The sequence below is a fragment of the Cottoperca gobio genome, chromosome 13, assembly GCF_900634415.1.
Source record: "Cottoperca gobio chromosome 13, fCotGob3.1, whole genome shotgun sequence".
Classification (NCBI taxonomy): Eukaryota; Metazoa; Chordata; class Actinopteri; order Perciformes; family Bovichtidae; genus Cottoperca; species Cottoperca gobio.
The window spans coordinates 2,472,664-2,487,347 of NC_041367.1; the positions used below are offsets into that span (position 1 = coordinate 2,472,664).

The 14,684-nt window shown below is 45.6% G+C and overlaps 3 protein-coding genes across 4 annotated transcripts in view; 2 read left to right on the forward strand and 1 right to left on the reverse strand.

Annotated features, from left to right (window-relative positions):
* Positions 1-447: 447 nt before the first annotated feature.
* LOC115017786 (serine--tRNA ligase, mitochondrial-like) lies at positions 448-7,941 on the reverse strand. The gene is made up of 16 exons (XM_029446481.1): positions 7,652-7,941; positions 6,851-6,946; positions 5,304-5,333; positions 5,071-5,211; positions 4,903-4,957; positions 4,747-4,810; positions 4,182-4,287; positions 4,049-4,096; positions 3,753-3,861; positions 2,955-3,000; positions 2,785-2,872; positions 2,229-2,341; positions 1,960-2,053; positions 1,313-1,405; positions 1,157-1,222; positions 448-758 (listed from the first exon to the last, which is right to left on the reverse strand). The coding sequence occupies exons 1-16, from the start codon at positions 7,925-7,927 to the stop codon at positions 618-620; spliced, it is 1,566 nt and encodes a 521-aa protein (XP_029302341.1). The 5' UTR covers positions 7,928-7,941; the 3' UTR covers positions 448-617.
* Positions 7,942-8,421: 480 nt separating this feature from the next.
* LOC115017785 (kelch-like protein 8) lies at positions 8,422-13,162 on the forward strand. Its single transcript, XM_029446480.1, has 5 exons — positions 8,422-8,901; positions 9,178-9,331; positions 9,502-9,580; positions 10,018-10,245; positions 10,431-13,162. The coding sequence occupies exons 2-5, from the start codon at positions 9,178-9,180 to the stop codon at positions 11,926-11,928; spliced, it is 1,959 nt and encodes a 652-aa protein (XP_029302340.1). The 5' UTR covers positions 8,422-8,901; the 3' UTR covers positions 11,929-13,162.
* A 54-nt stretch (positions 13,163-13,216) lies between these two features.
* The window catches only part of slc5a2 (solute carrier family 5 member 2), an 8,501-nt gene continuing 7,033 nt past the window's right edge, over positions 13,217-14,684 (forward strand). Inside the window, exons 1-2 of one of the 2 annotated variants that reach the window (XM_029446479.1) lie at positions 13,217-13,720; positions 13,823-14,684. The exon at positions 13,823-14,684 is cut by the window's right edge and continues 250 nt beyond it. The gene's annotated coding sequence lies outside the window, so the exon portion shown is untranslated. The other variant, XM_029446478.1, reaches the window with a different exon arrangement.

Genomic DNA, 14,684 nt, shown 5'->3' on the forward strand with positions numbered 1-14,684 from the left:
ATGCAAACAGCCCCCCCTCCCCTGGCTGCTGGTTAATTACATTAGCAGTGATCAATGATCGATCCCTTATCAGAGCTGGTAATGTAACACACACCACCTCTGGGAGCTTTTATTCTGCAGAGCCCCTCAAGGTCACAATGTCATCCTGTGTGTCTGATAATGTATTTAAACTGTGAAAGACATGGCGACCGTGTATTGGCAAGCCTAATACAATACTATCATTCTACAGGAGTTCTGATTCAATATGTTGCAATGATTCTGATGCCGTAAGCAGGAGGTGTATTGCAAACTTTTTACTTTTGTGCTCTTACGCTACTTCCTGTAGCTGCAGTTGAAGATTAAAACAGGTCAGGGGTTTAAACACAAACTCAAAATGATGAACTATTAAATAAAATAAGTGAACTGATGGTGTCGCCACATGTTCTGACACGCCTCCAACACGAGACAGAAAGTAAACTCTTATCTTTATTGACAAGACAAATATATTTACATTAACGAAGAGCATTAACAACATCCGCTGTGTGAAACATCCTTATGCATATCAAACATCTGCGTTCTGACTGGATGTTGCGTGTGAAGCGTCCCCCCCCCCCTCCCCTCAGGAGCTTTTGTTTGCGTCATCGGGTCTTGGGAGCAGGTCTGGGTGGTCGACTGTGCTGGTTGGGTCCGATGTATTTCAGTGGAGTATACTTCGGCGTCTCGATCTCTTCTAGGCCCAAATACGGCTGCAGGGCTCGGGGGACACGCACTGTTCCTTCCTGGGGAGATGGAGAGAAAGGGGGGGGGGGTTATTCACTGGGTTTCCAACAATTGGGTGGAAAATTCGTTAGTTAAAGCCCATTGCTATGGAGGATGTAAAGTGAATTACATCACACACAGTAATGAATTTAAATGTGTGCATTTACAGTGTCACATAATTAAATAAAAAACATTTGTTAAATGATAATTATTTCGCTTTTTGTCTAAAATAACTGAACACAAAGTGCAGAAGTGTTTCGTCTCATACACTTCATGTGTATCGAGTGAACTAAGCTCATGACAGAACATAGAAGGTGGACAAGGTAACCTTTTGTTTGCACGCGTTTTGTTTTATGCCTGTTATGGTTCATTTTGGGAGCCCTCGTGTGTGACGTGTGCTCTTCTGTCGGGGTCTTACTTTAGTCTGGTGAGTCTCCAGGATAGCGATGATGGTTCGGGGGATTGCACACGCTGTAGCGTTCACCTAGAGAAAAACACAAAAAGATGGTGAGACGGTGAGACGGTATACTGCTGCAAGCTAAACGCACAGGAATATACAGCAGTGCAGCCTCACTGTGTGGGCGTACTGCAGGCTGCCGTCCTCCCGCTCATACACCATGTTGAGGCGTCTGCTCTGGTAGTCTGTGCAGTTGGACCCACTGGAAATCTGACAGAGAAGAACTGAAATCAGAATCAGCAGGAAAATACAGATGACTGTCTCTGTGGAGCTCAAAGGATATAGAAACAACACGCAGTTTAACTCCTTCTTCCCCCATTAGACTTTCATAACACATAACCATCTTATTTTTGAATAAACAGTTATTGTCTCTCTTTCATACATTTAAAAACATGCCCGCACGATGTTTCTCTCAACTGCTTGTGCAGCATTTTGTAGCCAAAGAGTCCAAATGTTCAACATTTACCCCCTTACGTCTACATTTAACTCTTTACACCGTCGAGGGCGTGCATGCTGCAGATTCTGCTCAACATCGTTAAAGCAGGAGATAAATAAATATATACTTCAACCAAGAACATTGAGGTTGTTAAAGATAAGATGTACAGAGAAATGTAAGGAACCATTTCTGTGTTTTTCTTTAAGTGACTTTAATTCAGAGGTTTACAGGATGAGAGAGACGGGACTGATGACTGTGTGTCCATTCACACCTGCAGCATACATTGTGACACGAGTCATCAGCAGGTGTCGATATAAGATGGACTGACCTCTCCAAAGCTGTCCCTCCCAGGCATCCACGCCTCGATGTCATACTTCCTGTGTGCTGGAGGACCCAGTTCCTGCGTCGGCATGTCCAGCACTCTGAGAAGAAGCACGCAAATACAACTTGGAGCTAAAAATAGAGCCAGAACTCACATGTTCTAAATGTCATGTAAAATGTAATGGATGAAAGAACGGGGCCAGGAGGTAGGTAGGTAGGTGTGTGTGTGTGTGTGTGTGTGTGTGTGTGTGTGTGTGTGTGTGTGTGTGTGTTAACCTGTAGTGTAGCTCCAGTGCAGAGAAGATCTCTTTCTGCAGAGAGATAAACTCCTCCAGCAGCTGCGAGCTCTCTTCTCCGGTCTCGTCTGCTGTCACTCCAAACATCTCTACCTGCACACACACACACACACACACACACACACACGCGCACACACACAGCTGTGAGCAGTTTCATGTAGGAACTATTTTCTTTCCTTTCCCCACATCAGCACGCAGAAGGAAGTTTGCATCTACTCCTGGACGAGAGGCTCGTCACAGACACTTATGGCGTCCGCCGCAGCCGAGCTGTAGCTACCTCCAGAGAGCCTCTCATCCATGAGTAGATGCACGCCTCTCTTTGCACGGTGATCCAGGAGAGAAAATAGATCCTACATGAAACTGCTCACAACAAGGTCTGTGGAGTATCTTGAGTAAGCAGGTCATGAAGTCTGGAACATCTCCGACACAACACACACACTACAGGCAAGAAGGAACGTTTATTTACACGTCAGCAGATTCCTGTCTAAAGATCTTCATGAAAGCCTTCCTGTGTCTGTACTAAATGTCGTTGCTACCTTGTTGAAGTGATGGACCCTGTAGAGCCCCCACGTCTCTCTGCCGGTGTCCGTCTCTGCTCTGTAGCAGGTGCTGCTGCACGCCGTCCTGCGGCGAGAGATGACAGATCACGTCAGCTAGAGTTACTCTGATAGAACATTATCTAGGAGTGAGGGGTGCTGCTGCTCACCGGACAGGCAGGTCCTTCCAGTTCACCGCATGATCCATGAAGAAGCCTGGAGACGAGAAACGCATCACACGACCGCTTAATGCTCGTACATGTAGAGTAGATGCTTCTGGCTGAGTCAAACGTCATCACTTGTTCTAATCACTGTTCTCGCTTCCAGGTCCAGAGGCCGGTCGCCTGTTCGTCTCAATCTTTAACTCTTTCAGTCCCAGACAGAAATGTGTTTGCTCTGGACTGACAACTCCATACGATCCAATACATAACACACATAAGGAAACTATAACCTGGTGAACTCTTCACAACCTCTGCCCCAAACTGTGTGCACATATTCAATCTTCAATAAAATCATTAACATGTATTCCACACAGACGGGTGGCTTCCTTTCTTAGTGTTGTAAATAGCTCACATCATACCAGCGTTCAAAGCAGAAGAGGATACATTCTAATTAACAAATGTATATTTGGTTATGGATCTATGGTTATAGCTGTAATGGCCCCCCATGAGGCTGCACGAGACACACAGTCGTGCCCAGACTTCATGCACGCCTGGACCAAAAGTCCTGCCACAGTATCATGTTACAGGACGTGTGTGTGTGTGTGTGCGTGTGTGTGTGTGCGTGTGTGTGTGTGTGTGTGTGTGTGTGTGTGTGTGTGTGTGTGTGTGTGTGTGTGTGTGTGTGTGTGTGTGTGTGTGTGTGTGTGTGTGTGTGTGTGTGTGTGTGTGTGTGTGTGTGTGTGTGTGTGTGTGTGTGTGTGTAAACCTCCCTGTGATTGCAACACATTAACATTAGTGAAGTTTCACCTGCCACCCCGACCTCTCCGGTCCCAGCCAGGCTGAGGTCTGGGAAACGAGCCTGGTCCAGTGAGTACACCTGAGAGCTGTAGGACTTGGGCTGCATCCCACAACCCTCCTGGAGGTGGACAAAACACAATTATGAAAATGATATTGTATGGCTTAAAGCTTTGGACTTTTGTGTTTGTCTGCAAGCAGAATATACTTTATTATAAATGTACTTTATGTGCATTAAAATCTCAAATGTGTTATTGTGACAACACCTTTGCAAAATGAGGAATGTTAGAAAGAGCTGTGCTACTCACAAACACTGCCCCCTTCAGCATGTCCGGCACAACCATGGGGATAAAGCCCTGCAGGAGTCAGAAGGAAAGCTCAACAGAACAGCAACATTCACTTTGCAGACTTCATGTGTAATAATTCCAAACACGCGTTTACCCGTCGCTGCAGTGTGTCCAGTGCAAAGTTCTGCAGTGCGGTCTGAAGTCGGGCCCCTGCTCCCCTCAGATAGTAGGACCTGTGGCCTGAGATATGAGCTAGATGTCTGCAGGAGAGGACCGAGGAACAAAGCATAATGATCCCCATGAACTCAAAAGGGACGCTGCAGATTGAGTGGGTTTGCATGAGCTTCCATTTCAGTGTTTCCCTCCCGTAGATACAGTCGGCTCGCTCCCAGTTTGCAGAAACAGGCAGAAGTAACGGCTTTAAGTTAGGCGACGTACTGCTGTGGACGGGGCAGCAGCAGCAGCAAAGACCATGATCAGCTATACTTACGATAATACATGTTTAATCTTCCTGCTGTTAAGTACCTCATACAACCACTGTCCCTTTAATATGAGACAAATGATCAAACGTAATGTTATTCATACTCATCAGTCCTCACACTCGACCTGCAGACCAACACACCTCTCTTCTTCACTTTTAGTGAAACCGTTTGAACCCAAAGTTCAGAAGGTTATATAATAAAACAGCAAGTGGAACATCAAGTTAGACGATCAGTCACCTCTGCCTGACGAGACCCAACTCCTCCCCCAGCTCTAAATGGCCTCTGGGCTTGAAGTCAAACTCTACAGCAGAGAGAGAGCAGGTTATTTGTGTTTGTTTGAAGAAGGTTAAAGCACTTTAGATGATTATTGATACGACTCTTCTGATCAGTCACCTGGTTTCTGTCCAACCAGCTCCACCACCCGCGCCTGGCTCTCGTCTCCAACAGGCTGAAACAGGAAGAGAGGAACTTTAGGGTGTCAACCGACACTTCACAGTGAATCTCTCCCCAAATGTTCTGGATAAAATGTGTGTGTGGGTGTGTGTGTGTGTGTGTCCTCACCACATCAGGGTGTGTGGTGTTGGGCAGTCTGAGCGCTCGTCCGTAGTGTTCCTGAAGCAGCTCCGTCTCTTTGGGGTACAGTTGATTCAGTCTGTTGCGGACGTCTCGGCCCGTCTGCAGAGCCTGGCTGTACTCTGGAACCTGTGTGATAAACAACAAGGGAAGTAACGAAGCCCAAAGGTCGTCTGATTCAACAACAAAGGTATTAAAAGAGTTTAAAGTGCCAAACTTACATTGACAAGGGCTTTCTTGTCTTTCTTGGCCTGTGAGGAAAAAACGATTTATGTCACAAATACAGTTTTATATTCTTACGACGACACAAAAATAACTTAATTTAATACGGATGTTGTTTCTAAATAATATTTATGTCTTCTGGTCTGATTCCCCGTGTAATCAAACTTAACGATTTACGGCACACAGACCAGAGAGAACCTATGTTTACATGATCCCAGCGAGGAGCCAGTTAAAAGAGATTTCTCTTTAGAAAACTTCATTTCTTACGTTATAATTTGTTATGATATCTGATACTTGTGCAGGATCAGCAAAGAAAACAAGAAAACAATTTGCCGCAGATAAAAAATAATATAATATAATATATATATATATATATATAAAAAATATTATATATATATATATATATAAATATATATAATATTATATATATATATATATAATATAATATATATATAATATATCTATATAAACATCTATATCATATAATACCATATAATATCCCTATATACTATATACTCTAATACTATCTTAGTCATTCTATCTCTCTCTCTCTATCTCTCTCTATCCTCCCTCCCTATCTCTCTCTCATGTCATATCTCTCTCTTTCTCCTCTACCTCTTCTCTCTCTCTATCCGTTCTCTCTCCTCTCCTCTACTCTCCTCTCTCTCCTCTCCTCTCTCTCCTCCTCATCTCTCTCCTCACTTCTCTCTCTCCTCTCCTCATCTCTCTCTACACTCTCCTCTCTCTCTCTCTCTCCTCTACTTCTTCTCTCTCTTCCCATCTCGTCTCCTCTCGCGCTCTTCGTTCCTCCCACTCACCTATGGTCATGATCGAAAGAACGAGATCATGGGCACAAGGACCGAAATGTGTTTTTCTCAGGACGGGGTGGCGTCTCCCTTAGAGAGAGGGTGAGAAGCTCAGGCCATCCGTGAGAGACTCGGAGAGAGCCGCTGCTCCTTTACGTTGAAAGGAGCCAGTTGAGGTGGTTCATCTAGTAAGGAGCCACCTGGGCGCCTCCCGAGGAGGTGTTCCAGGCATGTCCAGCTGGGAGGAGACCCCGGGGAAGACCCAGGACTCGGTGGAGAGATTATATCTCCTCACTGGGAACGCCTCGGGATCCCCCAGTCGGAGCTGGAGGATGTGGCCCGGAGAAGGGAAGATTGGGGTTCCTTACTGGAGCTGCTGCCCCCGCGACCCGACCCCGGATAAGTGGTAGACGATGGATGGATGGTTTTACATCTATATATGAATTTACGTTGGTGGCTGAAACATTGTCATCTTACAAGTTTTAATCTTACAAAATCAAAAATAGATATATGAACTTAATGTTAGGGTTCCTGCAAACAGCTGTGTTTAAGTTGCCTCGTTTACTCGCTTCCACAACAAATGCACTCGAAAGATCTTTACGACAGGAAGCGGTGGTGCTCATTGAATCACTACTGCTTCTGTCCACAGGGGGCGCCAACACACAATGTAAGATCCTTGTAGTCGCTTTAAGTGAAAATTAAATCGCAATACATACGTTCAAAACAATCAAAAAACTGACCAGTAGTGCTCTGACTGTTCTACCGATGAGAATCTTCTGCTCCTCCAGCCCAGAGATTTCCGTCCTCACTGCCTGGAGCTCCTGCCACACACATACCTACGATGTGGACACAGACAGGCGATTTAAATGTGGAACAAAGTTTCCCTTAAATTAAATGTTCCCACATTTCAAGGCAATGCTTTGATGCTTATAATAGCTATTGTGTTGGATTGATTATTATGCTTTTGCATCTTTGTCTAGCTGTATGTTTATTATGCGTGTTGTTTATTTATAAGGTTACTGACATGCTCTTATCTCATTTGAACATTTTAAATGGTTGTACTTATGCATTTTCAATCCCACTTGCACATGCTTTTTGTAACTGTGAAAATGTATAATGTGTCTGTGAATTATCTGTCCGTTCGGCTATACTTAAACTGTATGTTTATTATTTCGTACACAGCTGATCTCAATGAGGCTACCTGTTTAAATAAAGGATTAAATCTTCCTTCCTATACATTTGATTTAATATACTGAGTATATAGAGTATATAAGTATATTGAGAGCTACTGACAACAAGTCAAATGATCTGTGTCAACATCGTGGATCAATAAAATGTTAGTCTGATTTTAAATTCCTGTTTATTTGCACAATACAGAATGTGAATATGGGAGTTGCATGCCATATTTACATATAATTACAGCTTATAAGCAACCACGCAGCCATCTGTCAACCCCAGAAACGTATATTTGAGAGAAGATAAAGTTGTCACGGCTTTAATGCCACAAACAGGACAGAATTAGCAGCTAAACAAACACTTACAATTTTCCTGACATCGTCCCCTTGCAGGTCACCCTTCCTGCTCTCTACATTTGCTATGACTTTGTCGGTGTGCTCACACACTGCTCTCATATCGAGCTCGGGCACGTCGCTGTAACCTTTAAAGACATGCTCGTACAAACTGCTCTGTGCTCCGTGTGAACATCGATGCCTGATGATCACACTTATCCTCTGCCTTGAATATTGTCTGGCTACCGGCTTTAACACAGTTAGAGCAGCGCCTCCAACTCTTGCAACCATGCCGATGGAGGTCGCCATGATTATCTTGTAGTAAATGCTGCATTCACGGGTGTTGGAATAATCACAACTATACTTTGTGTCAACTTCCGGTCAGCCTTTCGCCACTTTACTACACAAGTTACGCGTTTGAATACAACATTATCACTTAAATGAAAGCACAATATGTGATAATAACAACAATAATAATGATAATGATGACCAATTCAAACGTGTCATTTTTAGCTGCTCATGTAACCATGGAACACTATTGACGGCTGTAAAACGGTCGTATGTGCCTTGAATGCAGCACGAATGCGGAAATTAGTATTTCGGAAACGGAATCCAAATAATAATAACAAATGCTTTTTTTTTTAATATAGCTCCTGTTTTACGCAATGGTTGTCACATTATGTTAAAAAATAAAGGAGAATATATTTAAATTTAAATGTTTTAGTTCACATCCAAGAAATCGTCACGAGCCAAAGGTCAGCCAATCAAATGAGCGGAAGTTTATACGTTGCGGTAATCCGGTTCGGACGCTGACAAGTGCGGCCGACTGATCCTGAACTCAGTCGTAATTTTCTGCTCTGTAGGCTCTAAAAACTACACTATATTTACATTTATACTGCCTCACCACCGGGATGGACGTGTGAGCATAATACCATGGTGGACTGACATGTTGTTACGACGAGAAGCGTTCGCACAGCGGGAGAATTGTTCCTTTGTAAGCTAGTGTTGGTCCGTCAGTTAGTAACCGTTAGTGATGCTGTTGCACCGGGCTGCTGGGTGAGCACCGAGGAGCGTCTTCTTCACAGGCCGCCGGGATGAGCCTTTACAGCTGAGCCCGAAAGGACCAAGACACCCCGATGAGAGCAAGGGAACTCTCGGAGCTTGTGGGAAAATAACCGGGTATAGTTACAGCTAGCCTGCCCCCCCCCCAACTGCTTTCGCAAATTCCAGTTGAAAGTGAGACCCAACCAACCTTCACGGTGGAAACGAGAAGAAGAGCAAAGGTATTGTAATTGTATGTTACCTGGTAAACAGATCACAGCAGCTTTGTGGTTGTTATCTATTATAGTATGTCTTATATCCTTCTGGTTGAATGAAAATGTAAACATGAGACAGGGGGGGTGAATCTGTAGCATACTTAAAATGAACCTGCATCATGAACTTTGCCTTGAGTTTATTTATACAGAGGTAGGGGCTATGCTTACAGATAGGCATTGCAATCATAAAGGTTAAAGTGTAAAACCTGTCCTGTCAATAACTCCTAATGTTTGTGTATACAGATGAATGCTGTCCGGGGGGGCACAGTCACCTGGCGTCCCCAGCCGTGGCAGGATGGGGACGGGGGAGGAGGAGAACCACTGTCGGACAGCGACTCGGAGGAGGAGGACTTCCCCGATGACAGCACCACACCTCTGGGAGACTACATCACACATGGTGAGGCACACACCTGAGTGTGGAGGGTGTTGTTGGGAATGAATCATTAAGTTTCACCCGTCTTTACAACCTTTACTCTCTCTAGTCCTGCACCTTCTGCTTTGTCCTGATTCTTCCTCCTGTTCTCGCCCTCCTCTCTCTTCTCCCGACTGTTTCTGCTGTGTTTTTAGGGTTGAAGCAGCTCCTAGACGCTCAGCAGCTGTGTGATGTTACGCTACTTGTTGAGGGAAAGAAGTTCATGTGTCACAGGTATGACTGCTATATCCTACGAAGAAAACCCATTCATTTCAGCCAGGGCTGCAGCTCATTCAATTAGTTGATCATGATTTTCTTTTATTAATCAATATTTTACTAATTTCTAGCCACCACTATTCCATTTACAAGCATAGGACATTAGGAAAACCTCAAACTAGAACCGCCTAATATTTGATATTTTAACTGGATAAATGAATGAAATCATTTATCAAATATCAAATTGATTGATTAATTTAATAATCGTTTCACTACCTGTTATAACAGAAGCCGTATGAAACTTCTGATGAAGTTGCTATTACACACGCTGTCTCTGTTGATATCCTGCACATTGGTTTAACAGTAAGCTACTTCTTGTGAGTACACACACTAAATACTGTGAAGTCTTCTGCATGTGATATGAAACTCTTATCTTCCTCCTTCTCTGCCCTCAGAGTCCTCTTAGCAGCCGTCAGTCCGTACTTTCGGGCCATGTTCACCAGCCCTCTGGTCGAGTCCCGCCTCACTGAGATCCGGCTGGAGGAAGTGACGCCGTCTGTCATGGAGACCGTGATCCAGTTTGTGTACACTGGTGAGGCGGGGCTCTCTCTGGACACAGCTGAAGATCTGTTTGTGGCTGCCAACCGCCTTCAGGTCATGCCCCTTCAAGACCTGTGCTCCAGGTAAATCTGCCAAGTGTAATCAAGTGTACAGCCACTATTCAGGATGCTATATCTATACTTTGACATTAGCTTTAACACACCGGCTTTTGTCTTCTGGATTTTAAACCCTCTTGTCTCATTTCCTCTCTTCTCTTTTACCTCTCCATCTTTATCTCCATTTGTGTTGTTTCTCTGTTATCTCTCAGGTTTCTGTTTGAGCACCTCTCAGTGGATAACTGCCTGGGGATGTACTCTCTGGCTCGCTCTCACCATGACCAGCTGCTGCTGCGGGCCTCCCTGCGGCTGGTAGCCCAGCACTTCCCCCGGGTGGCCCGGCAGAAAGACTTCCTCCTGCTTGACCACGGCACATTAGGCAGCCTCCTGAGTTCTGACCGCCTGGGGGTGGACTCCGAAGCAGAAGTTTACGACGCGGCACGCCGTTGGGCCGAGCACCAACCCTTAGATCGTTATGCCCACATGCCGGCTCTTCTCCACCATCTGCGGCCGGGGCTGCTGTCCCAGGAAGAGAGTAGAAGACTATGCCAGGAATTGGGTCCCGCCGCAGCCGGGGAGGGCCTCGGGGGGCCTCTAAGACCACGGGAGGGCATGTTTGAGAAGAAGATTGTCTGTGTGGACCTGACACCTCGGGAAGATGAGAATTTAGCTGCAAGAGACTTCACAGTGGACTGCTTTGATCCTCGGACAGGAAAATGGGAGAAGTTAGCAGCGCTGGGTTCACTTGTGAGTCCCGGCTGCACGGCTGTAGGTGACCGGCTGTTTGTAGCGGGTGGGATCCTGCGGACAGGCTCTGTGTCTGCAGCAGTGCATGAATATGATGCAGTGTTGGACCGCTGGATAGAGCGGCCTTCCATGGTCCAGCCGAGGGCCATGCTAGGCCTGCTGGGCTGTGGAGAGTCAATCTATGCCTTGGGTGGTAGTAACCGCTCAGCTCTGCTGGACTCCAGCGAGACTCTGGAGCTGACTACGCTTCAGTGGGCTCCGGGGCCTCGGTTACCGCTCCCTCTGCGCGCCTTTGCCTGCGCAGCGTTACGTGGACGGCTTTACCTTCTGGGTGGAACCACGCTCGAACAGAACCGGGCTGTGGTCCACTCGGGGGTGCTTATTTATCACACCCTAACGGACTGCTGGACACGTGTGGCTCTCGACTCCGGCGCCACATGCCTCGCTGGAGGAGTAGCGGTGCGAGGAGGAGTGTGTGCCATTGGAGGATACATGAGGGATACCACCAAGTTCCTGGATGGAAATTACACCAATCTGGAGACTTTAGACGCCACTGGGCGTGTGCTGTTTTTCAGAGAGGGCAGGGGGTCTGGAGTAGACAGGGAGGTGACTGGGGGAGGGGTGATGGTCAGTGCGGAGCAGCGGGGTGGTGCAGGTGGTGGAAGCGACCGTGCCCCAAGCCCTGTTGTATTTCCGGGGCTGCCGAGGCGGATTGCGGCTGGGGGTGTGGCCAGGTGGAAACGCAGGATTTATGTGCTGGGTGGGGAAAACGGCTCACGGTTTTATGACAGTGTGTACTGTTGGAAGCCCGGCTGGCGCAGCTGGGTCCAGAGACGTGAGAAACTCCCTGGAGACACTGGAGGGGTTAGCCAGTTTGGGTGTACCACTTTAAAGTTCCCTAAGAAACACATCCTGTCCAGACTGAGACTGGCCAAAGAAAACTGCAAGAAGGCCGCTGACTAGCTTGATAGGGATCAGTATGGTTAAACGCGAGGCAGCTGTTCATGTGACACAGATGAGCTCCAGGCTGACTTTGAATTAGCCCCTCTCTGACCTCATGAAATGTTGATGTTCAGATGAAGTCACAAGGAATATAGCATTTCATACAATCTGAGTGCAGCCCAGAGTAGGCTTATAACGGACGGGAGGCAGGTTTAGTGTGTTATGGATAGTAAATGTAAAGGCAGACGCAAGTGGAGCCAGAAACAGGTTAAAGGTCAGGCAACACGCACCTGAATGTAACCACGTCCACAATGTGTTCTCTGGGATAGAAAAGGGCCTTTTTATTTTGTTCTTAAAGTTTAATGTTATGTTCAGCATTTTGCTGGAAGGATCGTTTTTTATTGCTGTTTGGAAACAATTTCAATGCTGTGAATTTTTCATCTGCGTTTAGTGTGGACACAAGGAGACGGGCACATCACCGACCATGTTCCACTTTATGAGCCTCACCCTTGTTTGTTCTGTAACGTGGATCTTTACAGCCCTTTGAAACGGCAATTAAGGGCTATACAAATAGACTTGACTTCAGTGGGAACATATCAGAAGAAACGCACATCTTTCATAAAACTACTTACATTATGGAGCGTTTTTTACTCGTACCATCAGTTATTTAGTTTTTTATTCTACTATGATACTATGGTTCATTTATTACCACAAACAAAGCAGCCAAACAGCATATTATTTATAAAACAAGTGTATTACCAAACTCATAAGGGTTCTTGCTTCACAACATCAGGATAGTCTGACCCCCCCCCCCCCTACCTGTCCCAAGACCCTGTTCACTGGTCAGATCCCTCCAACTGATCCCAAACATGGCAGCCCACGTGTGAAGCACAGACCGTGTTCATGTTCAGTGTTTTCTTATAAGGGAGCCTAGCAGTGGGATGAAGGATATTAAAGATTAAAGATGATCTTCTGTATTAATATATAGTTTAAGTTTAGGAAATCCACTGTCCAAAAGGATCTGGTAAATGTTCACGCAGTGTGCTGCAAAGAAAAACTTGAACTGTCTTTTTTTAGCTAGCATGATTACAGTGAGCGAAGGTAAAGGTGTCATGAAGAGGACACGCAGCGTCCTTGTGTCTAGACTGTCGCACCTTTCCTACACCTCCAGGTGAACACTTGTTACCTTCAGGTGAACACTTGTCACCTTCAGGTGAACACTTGTCACCTTCAGGTGAACACTTGTCACCTTCAGGTGAACCTTCAGGTGAACACTTGTCACCTCCAGGTGAACACTTGTTACCTTCAGGTGAACACTTGTCACCTCCAGGTGAACACTTGTCACCTTCAGGTGAACACTTGTCACCTTCAGGTGAACCTTCAGGTGAACACTTGTCACCTTCAGGTGAACACTTGTCACCTTCAGGTGAACCTTCAGGTGAACACTTGTTACCTTCAGGTGAACACTTGTCACCTCCAGGTGAACACTTGTCACCTCCAGGTGAACACTTGTCACCTTCAGGTGAACGGTTGTCTTTACTTGATTCAGCAGCCGTGTCTAAATGACATGTTTAGTTTCAGCTGCCCCCGCCACAGGACTCGTGAAGGTGTTTGGCGTGGAGGGTATGAATTATCTGAACACATTAGCACTGCACCTAATTTATTGAAATGTATCTCTAAGGTTTTTGTTGTTCTGTAACGATAAGGTCTTTGCTGTGACTGCAGAGCCCGGGGGGGTCCTGCGGGATGGAACTATAAGCTTAGACGCGTCGAACAGGAGCAGACGAGGGTTGAAGTAACTTAATTCTTAAAGGTCAGAAGGTTTGCCCACAAATGTAAATGCATTGTTTTGCTGTAAGCTACGATGTTTTCATCAGTTTACGCCTCTTAATTTATTCACATTTATCAAATCCAGATACGTCTGCGGGATGTGTGCACATGACAAACCCCCCCAGCTGGGTCTGGAAAACTAGTGTCGTCATCGCTTTGCAAACGGGGCCAGGAAATGTATGGATATTTTTGGAATTCTGCCATTAAGGGTCGCACTTTAATTATGAAACTGAACGCTGAAGTCGGATGCAGAGAAAAAGAAACTTGCTAAAAAGCACAGAAGTTTGTCTCATAACTCTGCTTTCCCCTGGGGTGTACTGAATCAACCGACCAATCGAATAACAAGTACATTTCATCATGTTTAGTCGAACCACCTCCGATGTAGAACTTTCCAAAGTATTACAAGGACTCCCTCGAGAACAGAGTCGTGGAATTTCCCCAATTTCCCAGCGAACAGCAGATGTTTAACACCACGCTCATGTTTCTAGCGAGAACTCCCCGATGACACCGCCATCACTTAACGGCGTGAATCAAACATCTGTGTCACTTTGTCTTTTTACATTTTCCCCCATCGTGTGTGTGTGTGTGTGTGTGTGTGTGTGTGTGTGTGTGTGTGTGTGTGTGTGTGTGTGTGTGTGTGTGTGTGTGTGTGTGTGTGTGTGTGTCCATTCAGAGAAGTGAAGCGGCCCTAATTTGTACAATTGGATCAAGTTTGTGAACTGAAAGGCAAATGGATGTTTTGATTTAATCAAATGATTAAAGGACTGTTTGATTATATGTTTTTTAACGGGTGACTTTTGTCTGTGAGTTTGAAGTGTTTTAACTCCTCAACATGTACAAAGAGGGGACGCATGCAGCAGCTTTATGGGCAGAATAAAGACAAGTTGTCGTGAAGATCCAGGAGAACGTTATGACTGAAACCCTGTTTTTCATGGCGTTAATAATTA

Coding starts and splice junctions, on each gene's coding strand:
- LOC115017786 (XM_029446481.1), bottom strand. CDS start 7,927: ATGGCGACCTCCATCGGCATGGTTGCAAGAGTTGGAGGCGCTGCTCTA. Junction 4,958..5,070: donor ACACCACACACCCTGATGTG/GTGAGGACACAC, acceptor TTCCTGTTTCAG/CCTGTTGGAGACGAGAGCCA. Junction 2,054..2,228: donor GCACTGGAGCTACACTACAG/GTTAACACACAC, acceptor GCTTCTTCTCAG/AGTGCTGGACATGCCGACGC.
- LOC115017785 (XM_029446480.1), top strand. CDS start 9,178: ATGAATGCTGTCCGGGGGGGCACAGTCACCTGGCGTCCCCAGCCGTGG. Junction 9,332..9,501: donor GGGAGACTACATCACACATG/GTGAGGCACACA, acceptor CTGTGTTTTTAG/GGTTGAAGCAGCTCCTAGAC. Junction 9,581..10,017: donor AAGAAGTTCATGTGTCACAG/GTATGACTGCTA, acceptor CTCTGCCCTCAG/AGTCCTCTTAGCAGCCGTCA.